Genomic DNA, 23,356 nt, shown 5'->3' on the forward strand with positions numbered 1-23,356 from the left:
AGTGATCCAGCTCTCAGATTTCATCAAAAATATCTTAATTCGTGTTCCGAAGATGAACGAAGGTCTTACGGGTTGGAACAATATGAGGGTGAGTAAATACTGACAGAATTTTCATTTTTGGGTGAACTATCCCTTTAATGAGCTCTCACTTGCAAAGAAAACTAATCTCTGCACAAGTTAACTTTTACTTTTCAAGTTGTACTTTTATAACACAAGAGATGCTTTTCAGTTTTGTAGCTGATTGTGACCAAATACCTTTTGCTTTTTTATCAGCCCAACAAAAAAATATGAGTGCACTCGGTTTACTGCTTAGTGCTTAATACACTAAAGGAGACTGTACTGTAGCAACTATCTCAGAGGAGAATAAATCCCACTAGGTGGAACTACTTTGCACAACTGTCTGTTCAAAATAAATGAAATGAAACTCACATTGGGGAATTGTTACTTTTTCCTGTTGTACAGAACTTGCATCGAACCCCAAAACCGAGGTATGTACCGAACCGTGACTTCTGTGTATACTGTTACACCCCTGATTTTTATAGCATTATATTGTTATATAATGCCATATCAAATTATATTCTTATCTTCATATTAGGCAAGTCTAAACTTAAATTTTTTTGAGTATGTTAACAGTACAAAAACTGCTTGACAATAACAAATATTTGTAAAAACCTTGTGGATTGAGTGTGCGTAATCAATTAAACATGCAAAAAGTGTAAATTAATGCATCTAAATGTACAACAATGTCCCCTAATCGTCGTAAAAAATTAAATTCAAGGTAAAACAAATTCAAGACTATAATTCTGTATTCCTCTGATTCAAAACACATTACCCGGCTCTCTCTAATCAGTACCAACACATCAAACAACTCCAAAAAGAATATTTAATGCTTATAGAATCAGTCACATCAGAAAACAGATAGCACTTGCTCACCAATAAATGTCTAGTAGCAGAGGTTACTTTTCCCAAGTTTGCGCTGCTTCCCCACGTTCTCCACGTAGGTGGCGTTACAGCCCGCAGGTGCCGTGATCCGAACACCGGTGGGCGTATGTTGCAGAATGGAGGCGTTTGATCCATGACAAGATTATGGAGGCCATCTTTATTTGTCATTTTGGTTCATATCTGTGTGAAGAGTCCTTGCTCATCATGCAGGTGCTCCCTAAGCACATATTGTTGTATGTCATAGTTAAGTACCGGCAATATTTGCAGTCGTTTTGTGCAAGACACAAGAATGACACTGGCTCTAATCTTATGTGAACAGCAGCACGCATCAATTTTCAGATGAAATGAGGGGTCAGGAAGTCTACAGAGCACCTGTTCAAAACAAGCTAGAGAGAGGTGGTAAAATAAAGAGATAAGCAGCTTGATGCTGTGCGCTAGTGTTTTTACCAAACACAAGAGGCAGCATGACAGTATATGACAAATGTTCAATAAATTATTATTGTTATTCATACTACTACTACTGCTGCTACTAACAATGATAATTATGATGAAAATAATGAATTGAACATAGTTGTCTTTTATTATATTACACTATCACTGTTATTATTTTTACTAATATTGTTGTTATTATTATTAATGAAAAGAATAAATTGAACATTGTTGTGTTTTATAATATTTCTGGTAACATAAGTATAGAATACAATTTAAATTGCATACACTGTATAACATATATTGTGGTATAAAAAATACAATATATCGGAATAATCTTGTTTGAAAACAACATGTACGTAAATGGCAAATTTCCATTGCTATTCAGTTACTGACAAATTGCAAAAAACTGCAAACTGCATTACTGCAAAAAAATAGCAAAACATGCAAGTTGCGTCTAAACAATGCTTGATGTATTTTATCATTCTCATGCTGCCACACAGAATGATGGGAAATGGAGTTGGGTTGCACACATCTATCAGCTCATAAATCATGAGTAGAACAAAAATGAATAGCTTAATTCTTCATCATCAGTACACAAAATGTATAGAAACTAAATGGTAAAGTTCGTGATCAGAATTACAACTTACATCAATCAAAAAACCATTTGTTTCTGCTATAAGTCTGAAGTAAATCCGAAGATTACAAATGGTAATTACAAATCATGTGCGTTCAACTCATAAATCCAAACATTCTGACACATGACTTGAATGGAGCAATTGCTCAATGTAAAAAACATGGAACACGTGTTCACAGGTATACATCTACCAATGGATTTAATATGGTTCATGCGAAACAAATTCAGAGTCAAAACTATTCGTTCATAACTAGGCTTGAATAATCTGCAACCACTGGGGGCTGAACTCACAACTTTCCAGGTGGTGGCCCACTTATCCAACCGGAGGGAAGCATCTCCCTCCATCATTCTCTTGACATATCTCTCCCTCTCTCTCAATGTGTTAGCCTTTAGCACTTTCACTCCTAGCAGATGATTACCAACACAACATGAAGTGTCGAAGTGGCCCCAGGGGCCCCTGACCGTAACATTGTGCCTTGAATTCTGGAAGATAAGAGACTCATGCACATAAACAAGTACACACACACACACACACACACACACACTTGTGCCTGGAGCACTTTGTTCTTTGTTAATCTCATGAGTACACACACACAGAGAGCGAAGGGCCAAAGGGCCTGACTACACATAACCAGATTTGATGGAACTACAGTGTCAAAGTGAAACACCCTGCCATATTCTGCCCTTTTCTTTCCTTTCTGCACTTCCCTCTCTGTTTTTTTCTCTTTTATCTCACTCACAACATCATGTAAAGAGGAGGACAAGGTTCGTGGCTCTTCGGTCACGTTTTCTCTGCCTAAACTGAAATGACAGTTGAGGCTTACGGGCCTTTTACAGAGAGGTTCTCTTTTTTTCTTTTCATTGCCATGACGGATGTCGCCATAAGGCAACGTGAGTTTAACATGCTCTACTTTTCACTGAGGAAAAGAGAAAAAAAAAATCATGACAAGACTAAGATTGAGTCTCTTGCTGTCTAGATGAGATAAATCATGAAAAAAATTATTGAACTAACATTTTAGCAGGAGAACTAACAAGAGAGCAAGTAAAATCATCACAGACTCCACTCACCCTGGACACCTCCTGTTTGAACTGTTACCGTCAAGATGGAGACTTAGATCACTGGCCACAAGAACATCTCGGCACAGGAACAGTTTCTTCCCACAGGCCATTTCCCTTCTGAACAGTTAACACATCTCCCAAGGCATATGCCTTTAAGTGCAATACTCCCACTATTTAGTGCAATAGCCTACAACTCAAGTGATACTTATACTTATATTTAGATTTATTTACTATAATATTCAAAACACTGTAAATATGTTCATAATCTGTAAATCTGGAAATGTCTATTCTGACTAAACCCAACTGTGATACTTTTATTCTCATATATTTATATTTTTATTCTTTATTCTTATAATTTGTAGTATTATGTTTCATGTTTCTTGTTGTATTTGTATAGTCCACTGCAAGCCTCAGCACCAAAACAAATTCCTTGTGTGCGCAAGCACACTTGGCAATAAAGCTCTTTCTGATTCTGATTTTACTCTGGTGAAGGTCTTCATCATGCTAAACGAAATTGAGCTGATTTCATTGCAGTCAATATTGCATCAGAAAGCTGTTTTTATAAGTACTAAACTCACAGACTTAGAGTAGTAGAAAACTACAACCAATATAATATCAATACATAGAATAAAAGCAGCTGTCTAGGGATTCAAAACATATATATATATATATATATATATATATATATATATATATATACACATATATATATATATACACATATATATATATATATATATATATATATATATATATATATATACATATACACAGATTTATATACACATATACATATATACATATATATATACATATATATATATATATATATATATATATATATATACACACACACACACACATATATATATATACACACATATATATCATATGCATGCGCACACACACACACACACACACATATATATATATACACACACATACATACACACCCATATACATATATATATACACATATACACATATATATATATATATATATATATATATATATATATATTCTATAAAATAAATTAATTCTCTTCAGCAAGGATGCATTCAATTATTTAAAAGTGAGAGTACAAATGTTTTAGATCATGTGACACTGAAGACTAGAGTAATGATGATGACCCTTCTAGTAGCTAGAAATTCTAGAAAATTATTTATTTCCTTTTGCAAATGGCCAAAAAATAAAAGAGGTTGAGTGCTGAGAGCTGACTGCATGACAGAATGAGTCCTGAAACCTTTAAACTCTCGTGGCAGTCGTTACCTGACATTCTTAGGTGACAGGTAATGTCAGCTTGCGTGTGTGTGTGTGTGTGTGTGTGTGTGTGTGTGTACAAACAAACATTTGAACATCTTTCTGTCATGCTTAAATAGCGATCCTTTGACATGTTGCTTGACATGCCTGTGGAAATTTAGCATATAAAATGCACTGCTGCTTTTGAATATTTCACAAGGGTATACAACACATTTTTTTTTCTCTCAGCTCCAGTGTCAAGTGTACTGTATACTCCACTTTCGAATAAAGAAGTACAGGGAATATATTTATAGAGAATATGATCTTTAGAATGAGAACAGTAAATCAATGAATCCCGGCAATTTCCAAACCTTATTTTCATCCATAAGAACAGAATATACAAGGAATAAAAAACAGTTTATTTCAGGGTTTTGTTATTTCTCTGTGTAATGTACTTATCTTCGAATAAAAGGTGGGAAAGTATGTTTTAAAAAGAAGATTATGAGCCTATGTTTGTAAAATGTGATTTGCGTATGTAATAAAACGCCTGTCCGTGCATAACTCTTCACATATTGATAATTTGAACATTCCCCCACACACAATACAATCATTATGTAACATGAAAATCTTATGAATGCACAATACTGTTCTAATGAAGCAAAAAAATAAAGATCTTGGAGATAGTTAATCTAACATAATTCTATTCGAAAATGTGTACCTTCTAAGACCAGAAAAACACTCAACCAGGGGTTTTAAAACTTTTTGATCCCAAGGGCCCCCAAATGTGAAAATACATAAAAGCAGCTCTATTTTTTTCATGTATAAAAACTAGAGATTCACCGATACTACATTTATCTGCTGATACCGATAGCCAATTGTTCACAATGATATCTGCCGATGCAGAAAAAATAAATAAAAAATCTCTCCCAAATAATGCTGCGAATTATACAGGATATCCTCTCATTTGGTACATTACTATAATATTAGAGGTTAAAATGAACAACAGATTTATTATATTCAACTGGTATTTATTTTAGGTTATAATAATTACTCAAATAAAAAGTGAAATGTTTGTATGCAACACAGTTGCACATAAGGTAGTTTTCATAAACACTTGTCTTTACGACAAATTTATTCAAGTATACAAATATAATTAACAGTAAATAAGATAAGATTTTCTTCACACACAGTATGAGTTGCAGAAAACACATTTTTCCGCCCCCCTTTGATTGATAAAAGCTTAATTGGCCGATAGTAAAAATAAAAGATTTTATGATACCGATTATTGGCTGATATATCAGTGCATCTCTAATAAAAAAAACATTTACAATGAGTATAAATATATAAATACATATATAAATATAAAAATGTATGCATGAATGATTGCATGTAATGTAATCATGTAATCATGTATGCATGTAATGTATGATTTTTTTTCACATTTGGTAATAGTAATATTTAATACAAATAATGAGATTATAATCATCATCAATCACCTATACCCAGTTTGCAGCCGATTGATGATGATGATAATCTCATTATTTGTATTGAATATTACTAGCCTATTACCAGATGTGAATAAAAAAATCATTGTGATTAAGAATTTCTGTGGACCCCTTAGCACCAGTTTGTAGGCCTCAGTTCGAAAACCCCTGCTCTACACAATTCTGCGATTCAATGCATTGCAAGTATGGCGTCCAGTTGTACATGATGTCATGTTACTGGGGGTAGCAAACTACTCATGGGGGCAAACTATCTACAAATGCCAGGTAGCTAGTTGTAAATATGTTGACAGTTCAACAAATATGCTGAGCAAGAATCTTATCAATCTGTTGCCCTGCCTTGAAATGAGTTAACCTGAACCAACTCTATAGGACAGTATATTAGCATTAATGCCTACTATGGCGGCCCTTGGGACAACACTGTGAAATCAGAAATCAAGCTTGTGTAACCAGAAGCATACGAGTTCATGTACTCATGTCTCAATGGAAACCAAATAAAACCTAATACAATTCTATCAATGGCTTTCAGACAAGCTTTAACCAATGACCACAGCCGACTGTAGAAGAAGACATCGTCAGTGACACTTTAAACTACCCAAGCACTGAAAATAAAATAGCCATAAATTTAAAGAAAGGCTCATTTACCCAAGGTGCAACGGGACACCTTTTGCCATTTAATCAGTCAGTCACCCAAGAGTGATGTCCCTAATATCATGATTTCACCATTTCTCTGTTTAACATAATTAAAATATCCGCTGCCGGGGCCATAAACGGGAGGAGAGGATACTGTAATTCTGCCGTAAAGCCGCAGAGCGTGAAAATGTCACTTACCGAGTACCCTCGTCCTGACAGAGAGTGAGTGGAGCTCTGGGGGAGAGAGAGAGAGAGAGAGAGAGAGAGAGAGAGAGAGAGAGAGAGAGACAAAGAAAGAGAGAACAACGTTGACCTTTGAGGGATACTATGAGATGACAGAGACATGATAAAGTTCTAGCACTTTAATATCAATATTCACATTAACCTTTTTCCCACCCTTCGTTTCTCTCGTTCGCCTAATGACACTCCTTATTCCTCCCCCTCTCCCTCTCTCTCTCTTTCTCTCTCTTCAAGATTTGCAAGAACACATGACTCATATGACTCGAGCACAATAAAGCCCTGGACAAATTAGCCGTCTGGTCTCCCAAGGCCTCTTCTTTTCAGCAAGACCTTGGGATTATTTTAGCAGAATGAGCTTTTAGCAGTTTATCAAAAAACAAAACAAAAAAAAAACACCTGGATCTTATCCTGCGATAGAAAAGATTGACAAGTTGACAAAGATTTTATTTTTATTTGCCATGTGATTGCTAAGGTATTCTGGTTGCTAGGATGTTTCTATGTGGTTGCTAGGGTGATATAGCAGGCCGCAAGAATGTTGCTAGGGTTATAAAGCTTGTTGCTAGGGTGTTCTAGGTGGTTGCTTACTAATCTGGTCTGTAGATGGCTTGGACCCACCTAAATAGACTTCTTTACCTGGTAATGGCACAATGGAACAATTCTCTTCAGAAAAAGTCACATGATTTCATCACTGGTTCCATCATCTTTCATGTAGCACAAGCAGTTTAATGTGCTACTTAATATCTGAAGTAACCCCTAACTCTTGAGAAATAATAAACTAATTAGACTTTACAAAAACATTTTTCAACACTTAATGCCTAGTTCACACTACACAACTTTAAACATCGGTGGATCGGTGCGCTGTTTAGACTACATTACTTGCTCTGGAGTCTTGAAGTCGTTGTGGTGTTCACACTACGTGACACTACGTAAATGATCTGCAACAGGGGGTTACACACTACACAAGCTGACAAGGAGAGGGAGGTGAGTCAAACATGTTTATAATGAAAAAGCAGCTGCCTGCTCGTGTTGTGGTTTGGCAACGATGGCAACAAATACAAAAGGCTTGTGTAACGTGATAACAAGCTGATTATTGGCTGTTGCTCGTCACGACACGTTACACCAAAGGCTATCGAGTCGGCCAACAGCTCCAGATATTTAGCATGCTAGATATCTGTCAGGCGTCGGCGAGGTGTCAGCGAGCGTTTTTGATGCGTTTTTTAGTATTTCACACATAAAGATTGGCGAGCGTGGATCACCCGCAGATTTGCACGTGATTACAGCACGACTTGTCGGCGAGCTCGTTAACTTGCAAATCGGGCTTAAAATCCTGTAGTGTAATCTAGGCATAAGTCTATTGCTAAGTTCAGTTGTGTACTCTGCATTCAAGTAAACATTCTGGCATTAACTAGCAATAAAGAGCAGTCAGATTGTTCTTGCACACCAGGTTACATCATTTTCAAGAAGTGTGTCATAGATTGTCATCATAATGGAAATGACATTTCAGATCAGACCCAAGACACCCATCATTTGCATCCATTTTCCATGCTGTTGCATCAGCCCTTGTCTGTTTATAGTAAATGAGGGGGAACGAAAGCATTTTATTTTTCTGTGACAGATTCCTTGTCAGATTCAGATTCAGATTCATATAGGGGCCTTTCAAACAGTTCAGGGCTGTCTGAGTGAGTCATCAACAACTAGAAGTTACATGGAGTGCTGAAGGTAGTTTAAGACTTCGTCATGTCAAACGAGGGAAATAATTCAACAATCTAAACAATCTACACACCTCTTGAACACAGCACGACTGTTCTGAAAACTATAGTTAACATCAGTAGTTTAAGAGATCAGAATCTCAAAGGTTGCAGATTACATTACAGGTAAAGGGTGACATTCTTAGTGTATGACAGTTGCTCTACCATCACTGGTGCATTGAAGCCAGACAGCTAGGCTAACCACAGGCAACAAAATAAAATATTCACTGGGTTTGAAAAATGTTGTGACATCAATTATTTGAAAGACATTCAAGAATATTTTTTAGTTAACGTTTGTTCACGTTCTCACAATATTTCATTGTTGGAATTCTTAAAAAAATGTTACCGATTAACATGGTTTAAACTACTTGCCAACATTGATTTTTACTCACATTTGGTGAATGGTAACTTTAGGCCCTGCACCTAAAATTGGTAAATTGACTATTTCAGTAGTCCCATATTCATAAATGTCTACCATTGCAATATCAATATATATAATGGTAGACATTGTAAACAGACTGTGTGGACACAATTATGAATATGGGACTACTGATATAAACGTTTATATGTCGCTAAGCAGAATAAAAAGTGAATTTAAGGTTAGAAAGCATGACACTCGTGATGTCAGGATGCCAGTCTGCAATGATGTCTCATAGTCTGAAATAGTAGATAAGTTACTTTCGAGGGATTCCTTAAAAAACCCCCAAAAAAACTATTTTCCTTTTAATGGACATATGCAGGACTTTTCCAATCATTTAGTCTGCTTAAACTACACCCCTTTATTACAATCAACTGAAATCTCACATTTACATCTTTCGCCTTTGTCACAGCCTCCATCCAGGATTGAACCAAGTCCCTGTCCAATATATTTTTTTCTTCGATTAACCGTTTCTTTCATTACGACTTTAAACATAGTTCAAATTAAGGGTTTGTGGGGGAAATTTTATTTCAAAGTACTGCAATATTTCACCCCAAAATCCTATTAACATTACTATAATCTGTATTTACATTTTTTACTTTAATATTTTTGATGGGGAAAAAGAACCTCACTCATTGCAAGTGTGTGCAAGAAAAAATATTATGTAACATTTGACCAAAGAAAAAAGTCAAATATTTCCATCAAATCAAAATACAAAATCAAACTGAGCAAGTTTAATTTACAAGGATGTACATTTGAATCTTACAGACTTCAATAATTTAGACAAATGAGAAACAAGTAAACAATCACAATATCTCAAATAGATTGCAATACACTGAACTTACAGAATCACAATATCATCATAATGAAGCTTAGTGATTATTGAATAACCAGGTCACCTCCCAACATTAGCTGAAAGAAATTTAACCACCATTTAATAACCAAAGTAATACATTCCACAGACAACTCAACCCTTGATCGACAAGTAGACACATGATGCAGAACTCACACTAGCTTAAATGAGAGAAATGCAGCCTGTTCCAGACTTCTCTAGTAAGACTAGAAGGCACCGTCCACATCCCAGCACCACAGACTAGGCCTGAATACCAATCTCCAAATCTCTCCTGCTCTACCTCCTATCATTTCCCCCCTCTTTTGCCTCTTTCCTCTGTGCGATTGGCAATTTCTGCTTCTGTCTCAGGGGGTGACTTTTCCGCAAGACCAATTTTGTCCTTGCGCAGGAGTCAGTCACACACACACACACCTGCTACAGGGGTTTAACCCTCATCAGTTCCTCTGTTCTCTCTCACACTCAGCACAAACTCCCACTGTGGCAATTAGAGAAGTGGTCTTGAGAAAACCCGGAACAGGCGGCACTGCAGGACCCAAATACTTTACCAGAACCTCTCTCTTTTTCTCTCACAGAAAAGCGAGGAGGCGTAACGTACGAAGAAGAGCGAGTGAGGCTCACCGGGAGGCCAAAAATTTGTAGAGTTAGCCTTACAATGCCCCGGTTCATTCACATTGCCACATTCAGAGTTGAAAGGGAGACTTATTTAAATGATAATGAGGAACAATACATTGGATTTAGTGCTGCAGAGAGAGAGGAGAAAAAATCCATTACACCATCCGCGGTTCATAAGCCATGGGGCTGGGCCACATCTAAACACGCTCCCTTAAAAGCCATTATACGCAGCACTCAATGGATTTGCCTAGCACTTAGGACTTCAAAAAAGGATTAAGATGCAGGCTGGGAGGGAATGAGAGAAAAGCAAATGTGAAAGAGGGAGAAACGGGGCGGTAGGGTGAGCAGGATGGCAGCTGTTTTGGGGTTAACCAAACAACCTCTTTAAAAAGAAATGGGGGTGAACCTGCTTCTTAATCCAAGCCCATTTTCACACTTACTCAAACCCCTTCACCCACCCCCTTGCCTCTCTCTACACTTCTTGGGCTCCAGCAGATTTGGTGACAAGTGCGAGGAGGTGGATTGTTTAGCTACGGACCAGACTATTGGTTAAGATAGGGCAGCGGATGATAAGAAGCCAATCGGGAAGCAACGGAGCGTGAAGCCAGTGAGCGAACAGACGGCTGAGACGCAGTAGGTGTTGCCGGGTCTCTGTGGGCAGCTTCTATGACATAGTGGGTGGGTTCAAAACTATCAGTGTCAGTACCTTCGTGCCTGATCCACCCCAAACGCAAAAACATCCTTGCTGTTCGGAAACACAAAAGCTTCTACAATCAGTTTAGATATAGCATATTTAATGTGATGCAAATGAGGCAAAAGTACAATTCAATAACTGGTGTTTTTGAAACATGTCTCTGGCTCACCACATCTGCTTTCATTTGATCAAAAGTACAGTAAATACAGTCAAATTTTACAATTTTAAAATAACTGTTTTAACCTTTTAAAATGTCATTTACTCTTGTGATGGCATAGCTGAATTTTAAGAATCATTACATCAGTCTTCAGTGTCACATGATCCTTCAAAAATTGCAATATTCTGATTTGCTGCTCAAGAAACATTTCTTATGGTTATCGACATTAAAACTGATATTTTTTGATGAATAGAAGTTCAAAAGAACATAATTTATTTGAAATAGAAATCCTTTGTAACATTACAAATGTCTTTACTGTAAATTTTGATCAACTGAATGTGTCCATCTTGGAAACATCTTACTGGCCAAAATTTTGAACAGTAGTGTATATTGAAAGAAAAAAATCAAAGCTATATCTAGGGACCAGAATATACCACAGCAACCATTAAGCAATGCCCTAGCAACCATTTAGAATAATATAGTATATATTAGGGGTGTAACGGTACACTAAAGTCACAGTTCGGTACGTACCTAGGTTTTAAGGTCACGGTTCGATAAGAGTTTGGTACAACAGGAAAAATGGTCACGCTTTAGATTAGGGTTCAGTTCTCACTATTAACACCTAATTACTGCATATTATCGAGTAGGATTAAGGGATGCAGACAACAGTCATGCAGAATAAGGCATTAATATGTGCTTTATAAGTTCTAATAAACATGCTGTGCATTAGTATAAAATTTAGTCCACTTAAGATATATTTAAACATTCAAAGCTTAAGCCCAACCCTCCTATACTTAATTTTCCACGAGCCTTTCAAAGTATTCTCCTTTGTCCTTGAGCGCAGAAAGATGCATTATTAAGTTGAAATAGTTGCCGAATGCCCCTTTAAGTGCTTAAGTCACTCACACATTCGCTGTTCTTATTCTGCTTATCCTCCTGTTGTGGTGGTTAGCAAACAGTGCTGCATTTCTACGTGGCCACTTCTGGATTAGAGTGTGGATCGCCTGTAACTGACTGTATTCACCGAAATCGTGACATCCATACCATGACGTTTTGGGATGAATACATGTACCGTTACACCCCCAATATATTAGGGCTGAACGGTGAATCGCAAACGCGATTTGAAACGTAGCGATAAGCTAAAATCGTAAAAGGCTGTGAAGTGGTTGTGATATGAAAAATATGTCGCAGAGCAAAAGCATGACTGTCCTCTTTGTGTGGCAGTCTAACCAACTGAGTGAGCGCACCTCCGCTCTACCCCAAAGAAACTAACCATTAACTGGATGTGGCGTTAATTTCGTTAATGTGACGAAAAGTGTTCGTTGACGACTTTTTTTCATGACGAAGCCAACGTCATTAAACACTAACTGTGACTAAATAAACATGCAATATCGTTGAGGTAGGCAACGATAGGCACGTCTAAATGTAGTTAAAATGGGAAAGAGAAAAGTAAGAAAAGAAAAAAGAGACGACAGACTGTTTTTAACAAGCCGCTACGAACATTCATGCTTGCGGTTGCCAGATTTCAACAATTTAAATCCCCCAATCAGAGCTTTTCTGTTGAAAGAACACGTTTACTACCCAGTGTTTTACTTAATATTTGTAGGCTAATCTGGTAACCATGTGCATGCACTCTCTCTACACAGCTGAAGAAGTGCGGATGATCTGAAAACACAAACAAGTAAACTGCAGTTTAGCGATCTCCATTTGAGATTTTCAGCTTAAATGAAAATGTTATTCAGTCGGTCTGAGTTCAGATTGCGCTGTTTGCTGCGAATAATCTGCGATCAAACCTTCTCAGTGATGAACTGCAATAAAGCCAAACATGGATCTCGACTATAGCCTATTGTTTGTGGTTGCTGAATAACTGCATTTATACAGCTCTGTATGACAAAGTCTTTGTTGCGTTTTTTTAATAGAAAAACATGAAAGTAATTTGGATTTATTGGATTACCAGGAATTTCACTGTTTTAATTTTTGAGAGAAGATTCTTCTTTTACCAGGCCTATATGATAAATAGCCTATAATAAATCAGGATACTAGATGAGGTAAAATACACCATGTGTATGGGTTGATATTCTCTTGATTTGTGTTTATAGGTGAAAGTGCAATAATTCTGATGAATTTCTCAAATGACAATAATCGTTTTGATTATAATTTTGAGCAAAACAATTGGGATTATCAATTTAATCATTATGCAGCAAGACAAAAATGTGACTAAGTTTTCATTGACAAAACTAGACTAAAATACAGGGCATGGTTGACGAAATATGATAACTAAAAACTACATTTGACACAGGACTAAGACTAAATAAATAAAAAAGCTAACAAAATAGACACTAATAGAAAGGGACACTGCATCTGCAAGATTACAAGGTAGTGGAGGGGTCACTCAAGTCATATAACAGTATATATATTTAGCAGTGACATAAAAATCTGTCGTCCGTCATTTTGACACTGGGGATGATTGTATCTTGTAGATGTAAGTATCACCTCTGTCCACTTGGTGGCGAGAAGAGCGCCAAAATGGTTTTTATTGTTGGAATTTTGTGATAAAATGGACAGACTTTGAAAGCTAAGACTTTGTTGCAAATCAAAAGTAACAAAGCTTATTGCGACTTACATGACAAACATTTATGGTAAAAACCTGAAAAGTAATGCAGTCTCTGTTCAATTTTCTCATAAATAAATAAATGCATAATCTAGCCTATATGCTTGTCCTGTAAGTTTGTGAATAAAAATGAATATGTGAACAAAACCAGAGCCTATTAAATGGTTTATTATCATTAAAATATGAAAATTAAAATGACAGGTAATAAAATAATATGATGGAATTTTGACGGCAATGCGGAAGTCTAATGTGACCTGTGATTAATGTCATTTTTTCATTTTCTTTGTGAACACATTAACATATTATACGGTGTAAATTAAGTATGCAATTCATAAATGTTGAGTGTGACTAATGTAAACAGTCAGATATATTCAAATCAAGGTCACACTAAAACAACATCAGATACGACTCTGATTTGTTTAACATCTGATAGTGGCCCAGATCAGAATTGAAAATGTCAGTTGAAATGTCAGAAATGTTCAGTGATATTTTGGCTGTACAGACTAACATCCAAAACCCAGATCTGTTTCACAAAAAACAAGAAATAATCTGAGCCATATTCAGCTGTGATGTGAATGTAGCCTAAGACAGTATGACAAACTGAATATACTCTACTTCAATATTTTCACTGCCTTGTTTTCACTCAAGTCAAATTAAAGAAAGTCTTGTCAGACTATACTCATTAATTCTTAACAGTAACGCACTGTTTCTGTAAAGTTTTCAAAAGAGCCAAAGCCATGCTAAGCATGTGGATGTGTTGCGTTGAAATAGGATCTTAGCAAATGCACGCACCGCTAAAGTGGCAAGCCCCCACATAGGCTGTTTTTTAAATTACCCTGCGCCTGCCCCCGGTTCTTTGAGACAACGCCATCCCCCTCGTTTGTTTCCATTTCCTTCTGACACTCCAACGACAAAAAAGAAAGCCAGTTTTATCCGCCTCTGAAGCGCAGGGATCGTTAGCTAGCGGCGCACACGCCTAAGCGTCTTTGAAGTGGGTATGAAAAGCGCATTTGGTATGCAAAGAAAATTAGCATGTATGGCGAATCACAAGGGAAAATTTTTTACACCATTTAACAATGTGACAGTGATGAAAGATGATCCTGTTTACAAAGCTAGCGTTAGCGTGGCGTCCGGGCCTCGTGCGGCGGGACGCAACCGAATGGGCTACGCAGATCTCTTGCTGTCTTGTGTCTTTCCCTCGCTCCGAGATGGACAGATAGGCCTACAGATGACATGGATATGGCGCTCTGCATTTTAGCACCATTCCTTTGGCAGGAGATTAGAGGGAAATGTCATATCTGGCACTGTCAGCCATTACAGTCTGCAATTTTCTGCAGTCTTTCAGCCCTCCCTCCCTCTCTCTGTCTGCCCGTTGTTCTGTCGCTTTTTGCTGTCAAAACTGTCAGCCTGGATCACGCTTTTATCTGCCTCGAGCTCGTTTCTCGCTCTTCCTCGCTCTCCCTCTCTGACTTTTTCATGAAAAACAGCCTTTTGCACAAATTCATAAATGATGGCGATGAAGGGTGGGAGGGGGAAAGCGAAGACAGAAATTTCCCCTCCGAATCCTTAACAACCTAAGCATCACATTTAATCTCTTCATTAAAAACATTTTATTCTTTTCATCATCTTCTCCTCCCTTCATCCTCGGCTCGCTGAGGCGCGCTGCCTCGCCGTCGCCGTATTACGGATCCATCCGAATGAATTTACAGGGGATTTCGGACACGCGTTTGACAGGCGTGAGTTAGGGACGCGTATTCAGCTAGTCTCGGGGGAATTAGACACAAATTCTCATTACCCCTCTCTCAATCACATTATTTCTTCTTTCAAGCACCAACCGAAACCCTACCACTATTTTTTCCTCTTCGATATTGCTCTGCATTACTCAGAAACGGCACCAGCTAGATTCTGGGGATTCTTTTCTACAAAGACACTGGTGAGGGAAATGGTCCTAGCTGACCGTGAGTTAACACAAGCTAACTGCTTCTGAAACAAGAGTCGCCTACCAAAACAACAATTAGATCAGTGGCTCTCAACCTTTTTGACTCCAAAGTCCACAACAATATTAGAAGGCTTGATTTACTGGATAAGGATTTAAAAGGAAATATTTGCTCAAAATTTCTTTTCATATCTTTTTTTTACATTTTTATAACAGTATACAAGCAATTTATTTTTATGTAAGATATCATCACACTTTTAACATTAGGATGTATCCAGATTTTTCAATACTGTGGGAATCCTAGTTTCTTACCAAAAAAAAACACTCCATTAGATGAACGAGAGGTATTCTTCTTTGAGTGTAACCGTACATATGCATATATCTGACCAGAAAACCTGTTTTCAAAGAGTTTATTGCAGAAATGATTTTAAAATTTATACATTTGCCCCATTTTTTAATTTAGAACAAAATATAAAACAGATATATCAGAGAATAAATTTTAAAAAATACGATTAAAATTTAATTTTAATTAGATTAAAAATGCAGCTGATTATGTTGAGTATAAGCCCATATGAGATATTTATTGCATTTCCGCTGGTTTTGAAAATAACACACAGGAGAGCGCATATCTTTAAGGAAAGCAATATGTTTGCTGCGAGTGAAAAATGGCTGCAAGAGACAAATGGCTGCAAGACAGAGAAATGCATGTGCGTACGCACCTGTTATGTATTCAACAGGCATTTTGCTTGAAAACCTTTTCTATACACATGTAAGAACTTGGCTGGTAAAGGCAAAATGGACCTTTCCTATTGGTTGTCATGTTTATCGACGTCATAATGACACACTTCATTGTGCTTACCTCACTGAGTCGATCTTTAGAGCTGCTCCTGGGTGCTGTTTTCACCTCCGTCTCCTCCATTTTCCTCCCAGCCTGGCTCAGAAGACTCAGAGACTAGAGACAGGAAAGAAGAAAAATGACACTTTAGAATTAGGACAAAGCTTTATTTGGCTGTTGTAGCCCTTATGAAAACAGCTGATCAAGAAACCACTGTAAAATGATGCAGTCTTGTATCCTCAAGTAGAGCCATGTTCTCTTAGCGAAACAAGTCTTTGGTGGACAGGACACTGAGACAACACAAAGACTTCAAAGAAACACAATATTCCAATCGACTGTCAACTAAGCAATCTGAAAGGTGATTATTTTGTCTGTTTGCTTTGGAAATTTTAGGCCCTGCTTCCGAAGAGGTGTCTAGAACCAGGGCACTGTTGCCTTACTACTGTTATCCGGTGCACTCAGAGCATTAGCCCGTGAAAACCCAAGGGAAACCCAATGTTTGAATGGAGGGCAGATGAAGGAGGTGTTTTTTTTTTTTTTTTGCTGAAACAGTGAAATGTAGGCAGCTTTATGAGCTCTTGCGATGAGATTGATGGAAAAGCTTAGGAACGCTCTTAAGAGTCCCTGTTTGACCTGCATTTGAAGACCCACTGATTTGAATGTATGCAAAAGGACCAGAGCTCACTTGAAAATGACATTCACTGACCTTGTACCTGGTTTAGATGGCAATCTGCAGATAAGCATACATGTGAAATGATGCAATAACACCTTATTCACAGCAATGCCATCTTTTATTTTTAAAAGGAATCAAAGTGAGGCTGTGAGGGATAGACATGCATCTCTTCAGTGGGTTGTAGTTATTTAACATGTTTTTGGATTGTTCTGCTGACGAAACACTGTAAAAATAACTTTCCAAGACATTTCAGTAGACAAAAAATTCCAGACAACATGAGCTATGGAAAGCTAGGAGCTTAATGCAGCTTTTTACAGCGGATGCCATTGAAAACACTGTAAGTCTATTCCTCACAGGCTCGCTATAGAGATAGATCTGTATTTTTTCTAAAGGCTATCATTACTTTAGCTCACATGAAAGAATTCAAGTGCACAAATCTAATATTGAACAGATAAGCATGTGTACATCAATATATGTTTAAAATCTATGAGAGTATGTGCAAGTGTGTTTGTTTAGCAATGTTTTGTCTCCATAAGTTAGCTAAACCTGATCTTAAGACATCTTCAAAAGTACAACAAATGTAAATCAGTACAGATAGAATGCTGTATATCTCAGTTTTATACAATATATGCAAGTATGTTATGTGAGAATGTGTGTGTATTACTCCAGCAACTCTTGTGTGTGTGTGTCCCATGTGGCTTGCAAGGTCTTGGCCCCAGTCTCCAGATCTCTACTCTAATTTAAACAGATCACTGCTACAATTAACCTTTCTGCTAAATATCAATTATAGCCCCAGGCAGAGCAGAATTAAAATGGTCATCAGCTAGTCTGACAGGTCCTGCATTCTGCCACCACCTGGTCATCGTTTCCCCGATCCCTTCTTCCCAGCGGACGCACACAAGCCCCATTTAATTACCAGAGCCAATACTGAGCCAGCGCTGGAACAAAACTGTGCCAGCGCTGGATGATTGGCGCAATGAATTACCATTCAGTTGAGATCAGAAGTGAAAAACGCTGGAGTGATGCGACCTAGGCACGACGCTGGCACTATGTTGAGGATTTCCAAAAAAAAGCTGCAGGTGGGCCTAATCAAGTCAAAGTAATTTGCCGTAGTCAAGACAGGGGCTCGATTCTGTCAGAAAAGCTGACAAGCTAATCAATCCCGCTATCTCAACGTAATCGGCAGGGCTGCTTAGAGAATCACAGAATTGCTTGTGTGTGTGTACTTGTAAAAGTAGGCAAAAAAAAGCAGGGGTCTTTGTGTGTGGTGTGCCAAAACCTGACTTTGATTTGTTTACAGAAGACAATATGAAAATGAATGTTTTCAAAAATACCATTTCCTCTGATGGGGAAACAGAAGCCTGATTTTGGACTTATTTTATATACTTTGTGCATTTTGTGAGACCTTACATCAAATAAACATGGATTTTATTCGGTTAGCATTCTCAATGTCTCAACGGAGATAGTTGAAGGTTTTGCAGGTCTGCCCCTGAGAGACGTGTTTTCTTCTAGTTACGGATTCATGTCTTTTTTAGAAGAGGAACAAGGTCAAACACACTGACTAAGAATCTGTTATCGACAGTCTCATTGTCATTTTTCTCTCTAAAAAAGTCTGAAATATGTAGAAAATTCAAAAACAACATGTTCAAATCATCATATTTACATAATGAACAACCCTAGTCTTATTGGACCCAATTTATCACAGCACATTATTCTAAAGAAAACAAAAAACAATCTTCAATAACAAAATCTTCAATTGGCTATAAAATGTATTGGCTGCATGGGTGGCAAAACAATATTAACCAGTAACGTCACAATCCAATCAAATCTACAATAGTCAGATTTACTCTGAAATATGTTGTATTACAACAGCAAAAGGTTGTACAGGCTATAGGAAGAAGTGAAGTTAGACACTTTATACTCTCAACAGCAATAGTTTCCATAAGTAGCGGAAAGAGCTAATCATACTAAAGCAAACATCACATTATGTGAGTTTGAAACAACATTTCCTTCAACTACAAAACTTCTATAATTCAAACACTAGATGGCAGTACACAGTTTATAGTGCAAGTACACAGTAAAGTACATTGTTTGGGACTCAAGTTAGCCTTTGTATGATTAGCGCAAACACATTTGTTCGATGAGTCAGCGTTAATGTGGAGGAGATCAACCTATAAATGTTTAACAGTGGAGACATTTATAATGATCAGACATTCAGCGGGTTTAGTGATCGATTATACTTTTGTTGCGGATGGCTAGTGAATAAGACTTTTGCGTTAGCATCCAGCAAGCGAAAGTGAATTCACCCCTTAAGTTTCCATACTCTTAACATGTTTAAAATAGTTTTAATTTTGTCTAAAAAGAACACTAAAGAGCTGTTCAATTCAATAAATATAACAATAATTATAAAAAAAAATAAAAAAATAATAATAATCGTTTAAATTCTATGAAAACAAGTCAGTCCATAGCTATAACAATAACACAGAGGAATGACATTGATGGAATCACTTTCAGAAAAAAAAAAATCCAGCTGATGAACAATAACAACATTGGCAGCCGACTTTAAAGAGCCCGATCATTTAAAGCTGCAGACAACATGACTGACGGAATGTTATCATCTGTTGGTCTGGAGGCTAATATAGTTATCATTCATGGTGTGAATGAGACTAATGCTGGCTCCACGTGCTATCGGAAATTTCCAACTTCCCACTTCTAAAGATGTGATTACCAGCTCGTCGCGTTCAAGAGCTATATTGTCGGAAAGAACAGGAATAATGGAGGACACCAGGTTTATTCTTGCCTATTTATTGGAAAAATCTTATTAAAGCCAAAATGAAATTTAGAGTCCCATTCAATGACCATTTAAACATTCACTGCACTATCTATTCTGGAATTTCGGTCAAATATAGGCTATTTATATATTTATAATACGTTTCAAATGATTATTAATTTATGTAAATATGCACTACTTTAACAACAATACAAGGTGATGTAGCTATTGTGGGAAAAACTAAGAAAGAATACTAGTCACAGCAGCAATTGTTCTCCCCTCCCAACATGTTCAAAGTTCACGGCATGTCCAACTTGGGTTTCAAAATCATGCCCAAGGTTCCCAATGGTAAATACGACTTGAGAGGGAGTTCAGGTCCAATGGTCCAGTTTTCAGGTCAGAAAACTCGTATTTGCGATAAACCCGATAGCAAGTGAAGGTTTAGTGAAATCCCCCTTCAAATTTCCATACACTTAAATAGTTTAAAAGGCCCTTAAGTGTTTTAATTATGTCTAGACAATATCAGGGGCTTACACTGGCTAGCCTAGCTACAAGCAAGAAATAGAATATTACACCAAAGGATGTATTACACCAAAGGAAGAGGAACTGTAGAGCAAAATGACATGAAACCAGACAGAAAAAGACACTAACAAGAATGAAAAGGCGAGTAGAGTCCATGAACAGATCTGTGCCGGGTTGTTATGGTAAAACCCCTCTCCTACACGCTACTGAGTCCCTGCCCTGAAGGGAGGAGCGGCGGGCAGGCGTGCTGGGGTGAAGTCTCTCTGTTTTGTTATTCTGCTCTTTTGATCCTGTCTAACCTCAAAGGGTCTGCCGTCTCCAGCCAAGAGCCCCTGAGCCGCCACAAGTCCCACCTCCATTAGCACGAGAATTTCACCTCCGCCTCGCCCTTGTTCTCTCCCTCCTTCCATTCCATCTCTTCTCACTCGTACTTTATCTCAGCCGCACTGGCCCTCTCTCACCCTCGTCTTCACCTGTCAGCTGTTTTCTCTCAATCCCTGCTCAGGAATCAAGCCCTGTCAGTCCTCATTACCCCCACCCAAGTCTAAAACCCACCACATTCCCTGTTCGGATGAAAGCTCTCCGTTGCTAGTGGCAAGGGGCGGGCTGGGCGAGCATAACAGAGGGCACAGATCCTTCCCCTAATTTGCTGGAAAAAGTGTCCCGCACTAGAGGAACCTCACCTCTATTAACCCAAAGCGAGAGTGAAAGAGAGACAAAGAGGGAACGAGACAAGAGGCACACAGGGAGAGAGAGAGAGAGAGAGAGAGAGAGAGAGAGAGAGAGAGGGAGAGGGAGAAGGAGAGAGAGAGAGAGAGAGAAAGAGAGAGAGAGAGAGAGAGAGAGAGAGAGAGAGAGAGAGAGAGAGAGAGAGAGAGAGAGAGAGAGAGAGAGAGAGAGAAATGGGCGGGCGACAGTGGCACTTCTACAGAGGCTCAATCTCCGGGCTCATTATCCCCGAGCTGCCCCAGAGCAGAACAGGGCGCTCGGAGCATGGCAGGGCCACAACAGGGCCAGGGGCCAAATGGATTCATCTGCTCTCATTTGCTCCTGTCTCAGCAGAGGCAGCTGCTCAGAGAGAGGCAGACTGAGTGAGGGAGGAAAGGGCGGGAGTATGGGAGATTTAAGGCTTTGTTTTCTGCCACAGAATAGCGCCACCTGTCTCTTCTTTTAGAACAGTAACACGGACTCAAAGAACATTTTAAATAATTTATTCAAAAGTGTTCAGAGCCATGACGTAGCAATTACTGTAGAATAGTGCTCATACAATACCGTTCAATATTTTGGGGTCAGTAAGATTCTTTAGTTTTTAAAAAAAGTCTCACCAAGGCGGCATTTCTCTGATCAAAAATACAGTAAAATAGATATAGTGTAAATTATTATTACAATTTAAATTAAATGTTTTCTCTTATAATATAATTTAAAATGTAATTTATTATGAAGAAGATTTCAGCGGCATCACATGATCCTTCAAAAAACATTCTAAAATCCTGATTTAGTGCTAAAGAAACATTTCTTACATTATATTACATTCATTATCAGTGTTGAAAATAGCTTTGCCGTGATACATTTTCACAGGATTCTTTGATAAATATAAAGTTAAAAAGAACGGTATTTATATGTGAAATAAATCTTTTGTAAAACTATAAATGTCTTTGCTGACACTTTTGATCAGTTTTGATCTTGCTGAATGAAAGTATTAATTTAGTAAAATACATAAATAATTAAATAAATCAAATGACTGACAACTTTTAAACTGTAATGTATGGGTCATACAAGCTAAATAGTGAATGAATAGTTATATAAGCAATGATCACCCAATATTTAGCCATTTTGAGGTTACTAGCTTGGCTGATAACTGCAGCCACTTAGATGTTCCAAAAAAATTCAACAACGTTACAAAATAACAAATCAACATTTTTAATTTTCATATAGTTTGGGGGTGAATTTTTGCAAACACAAAAATAGATACAAAAAGCATGGGACTACCACAGCTACGGAGGAAGCAGTCTTGTTATTGTTAAATAAAATTGCAATTTAAATGAAGCTGAACTAAAATATTAATATTAGATTAGATTAGAATATTTTAAAAAAACTCACTGCAACTAACTGAAATAAATAGGTTAAAGTACTAAAACTAAACTGAAAATAAAAGCCAAGTAAAAATATTAATCAATACTATAATAGTATATAAAAACAGCACTGGTAGGAAGTTGCCTGCATATGACAACAGTCAGTTATACAGTTTAGTGCTCATTATACAAAAATATTTGTTCACGGAATGGCTATGATTGTCCAATCAGAATCAAGTATTCCAGTTAGTTTGTTTGTGATGATATCATCAACCAACCATCTTTATAATCTCATCACCATGTGCCCTCCTTCTCGGTCACACTAACCTAAACAACTCTTTTGGGCTGGACTGCATCCCAAGGACACAGCGCTATATACACTAAATGGATTCCTGCTTTTATTACAATGAGTCCCAGACTATCCATTAAAGGTCTATCATCACTGTGCATTGTTCATAGCTCAGTGTGATTGATGCCCACATTTTGTGGCCAAATGTATTACACAAGGCTCAAAACCCCAACATGCATCAATGCTTTCCAGTAAGATGGGGGTTGCACAGAGGCAAATTTACACAAATGCCGGTTCTACGGTGAGCTATTTGCGTACTCGTTCACCCTAGAGGGCAAAATACAAAACTTTGCATTGAGCTGCGAGTGGAAATCACTAGATGGAATCAAAGCAAACTAAAGCAAAAGTTCATTAAAGTCAGGCTGTTAAATAAATACTGTATGTGCGAATAATAATGCCTTGAATCGGTTGACACACACTAACA

General features: G+C 37.6%; 1 protein-coding gene across 33 annotated transcripts in view; it reads right to left on the reverse strand.

Moving 5' to 3' along the window:
• fbrsl1 (fibrosin-like 1) overlaps nt 1–23,356 on the reverse strand; it is a 322,164-nt gene that overhangs the window by 196,647 nt on the left and 102,161 nt on the right. For 25 of the 33 annotated variants that reach the window (XM_077241513.1, XM_077241517.1, XM_077241495.1 and 22 more), the window contains exons 3-4: nt 16,571–16,663; nt 6,641–6,676 (exon numbers count right to left, since the gene is read on the reverse strand). In XM_077241513.1, the coding sequence (XP_077097628.1) occupies nt 6,641–6,676; nt 16,571–16,663 (129 nt within the window). The remainder of the gene's footprint in view (nt 1–6,640; nt 6,677–16,570; nt 16,664–23,356) is intronic. The other 8 variants (XM_077241506.1, XM_077241496.1, XM_077241514.1 and 5 more) reach the window with 1 other exon arrangement.

This window comes from Siphateles boraxobius, unplaced genomic scaffold, assembly GCF_051911475.1.
Source record: "Siphateles boraxobius isolate OS27281-9 unplaced genomic scaffold, OSU_SipBor_1 24, whole genome shotgun sequence".
NCBI lineage: Eukaryota > Metazoa > Chordata > Actinopteri > Cypriniformes > Leuciscidae > Siphateles > Siphateles boraxobius.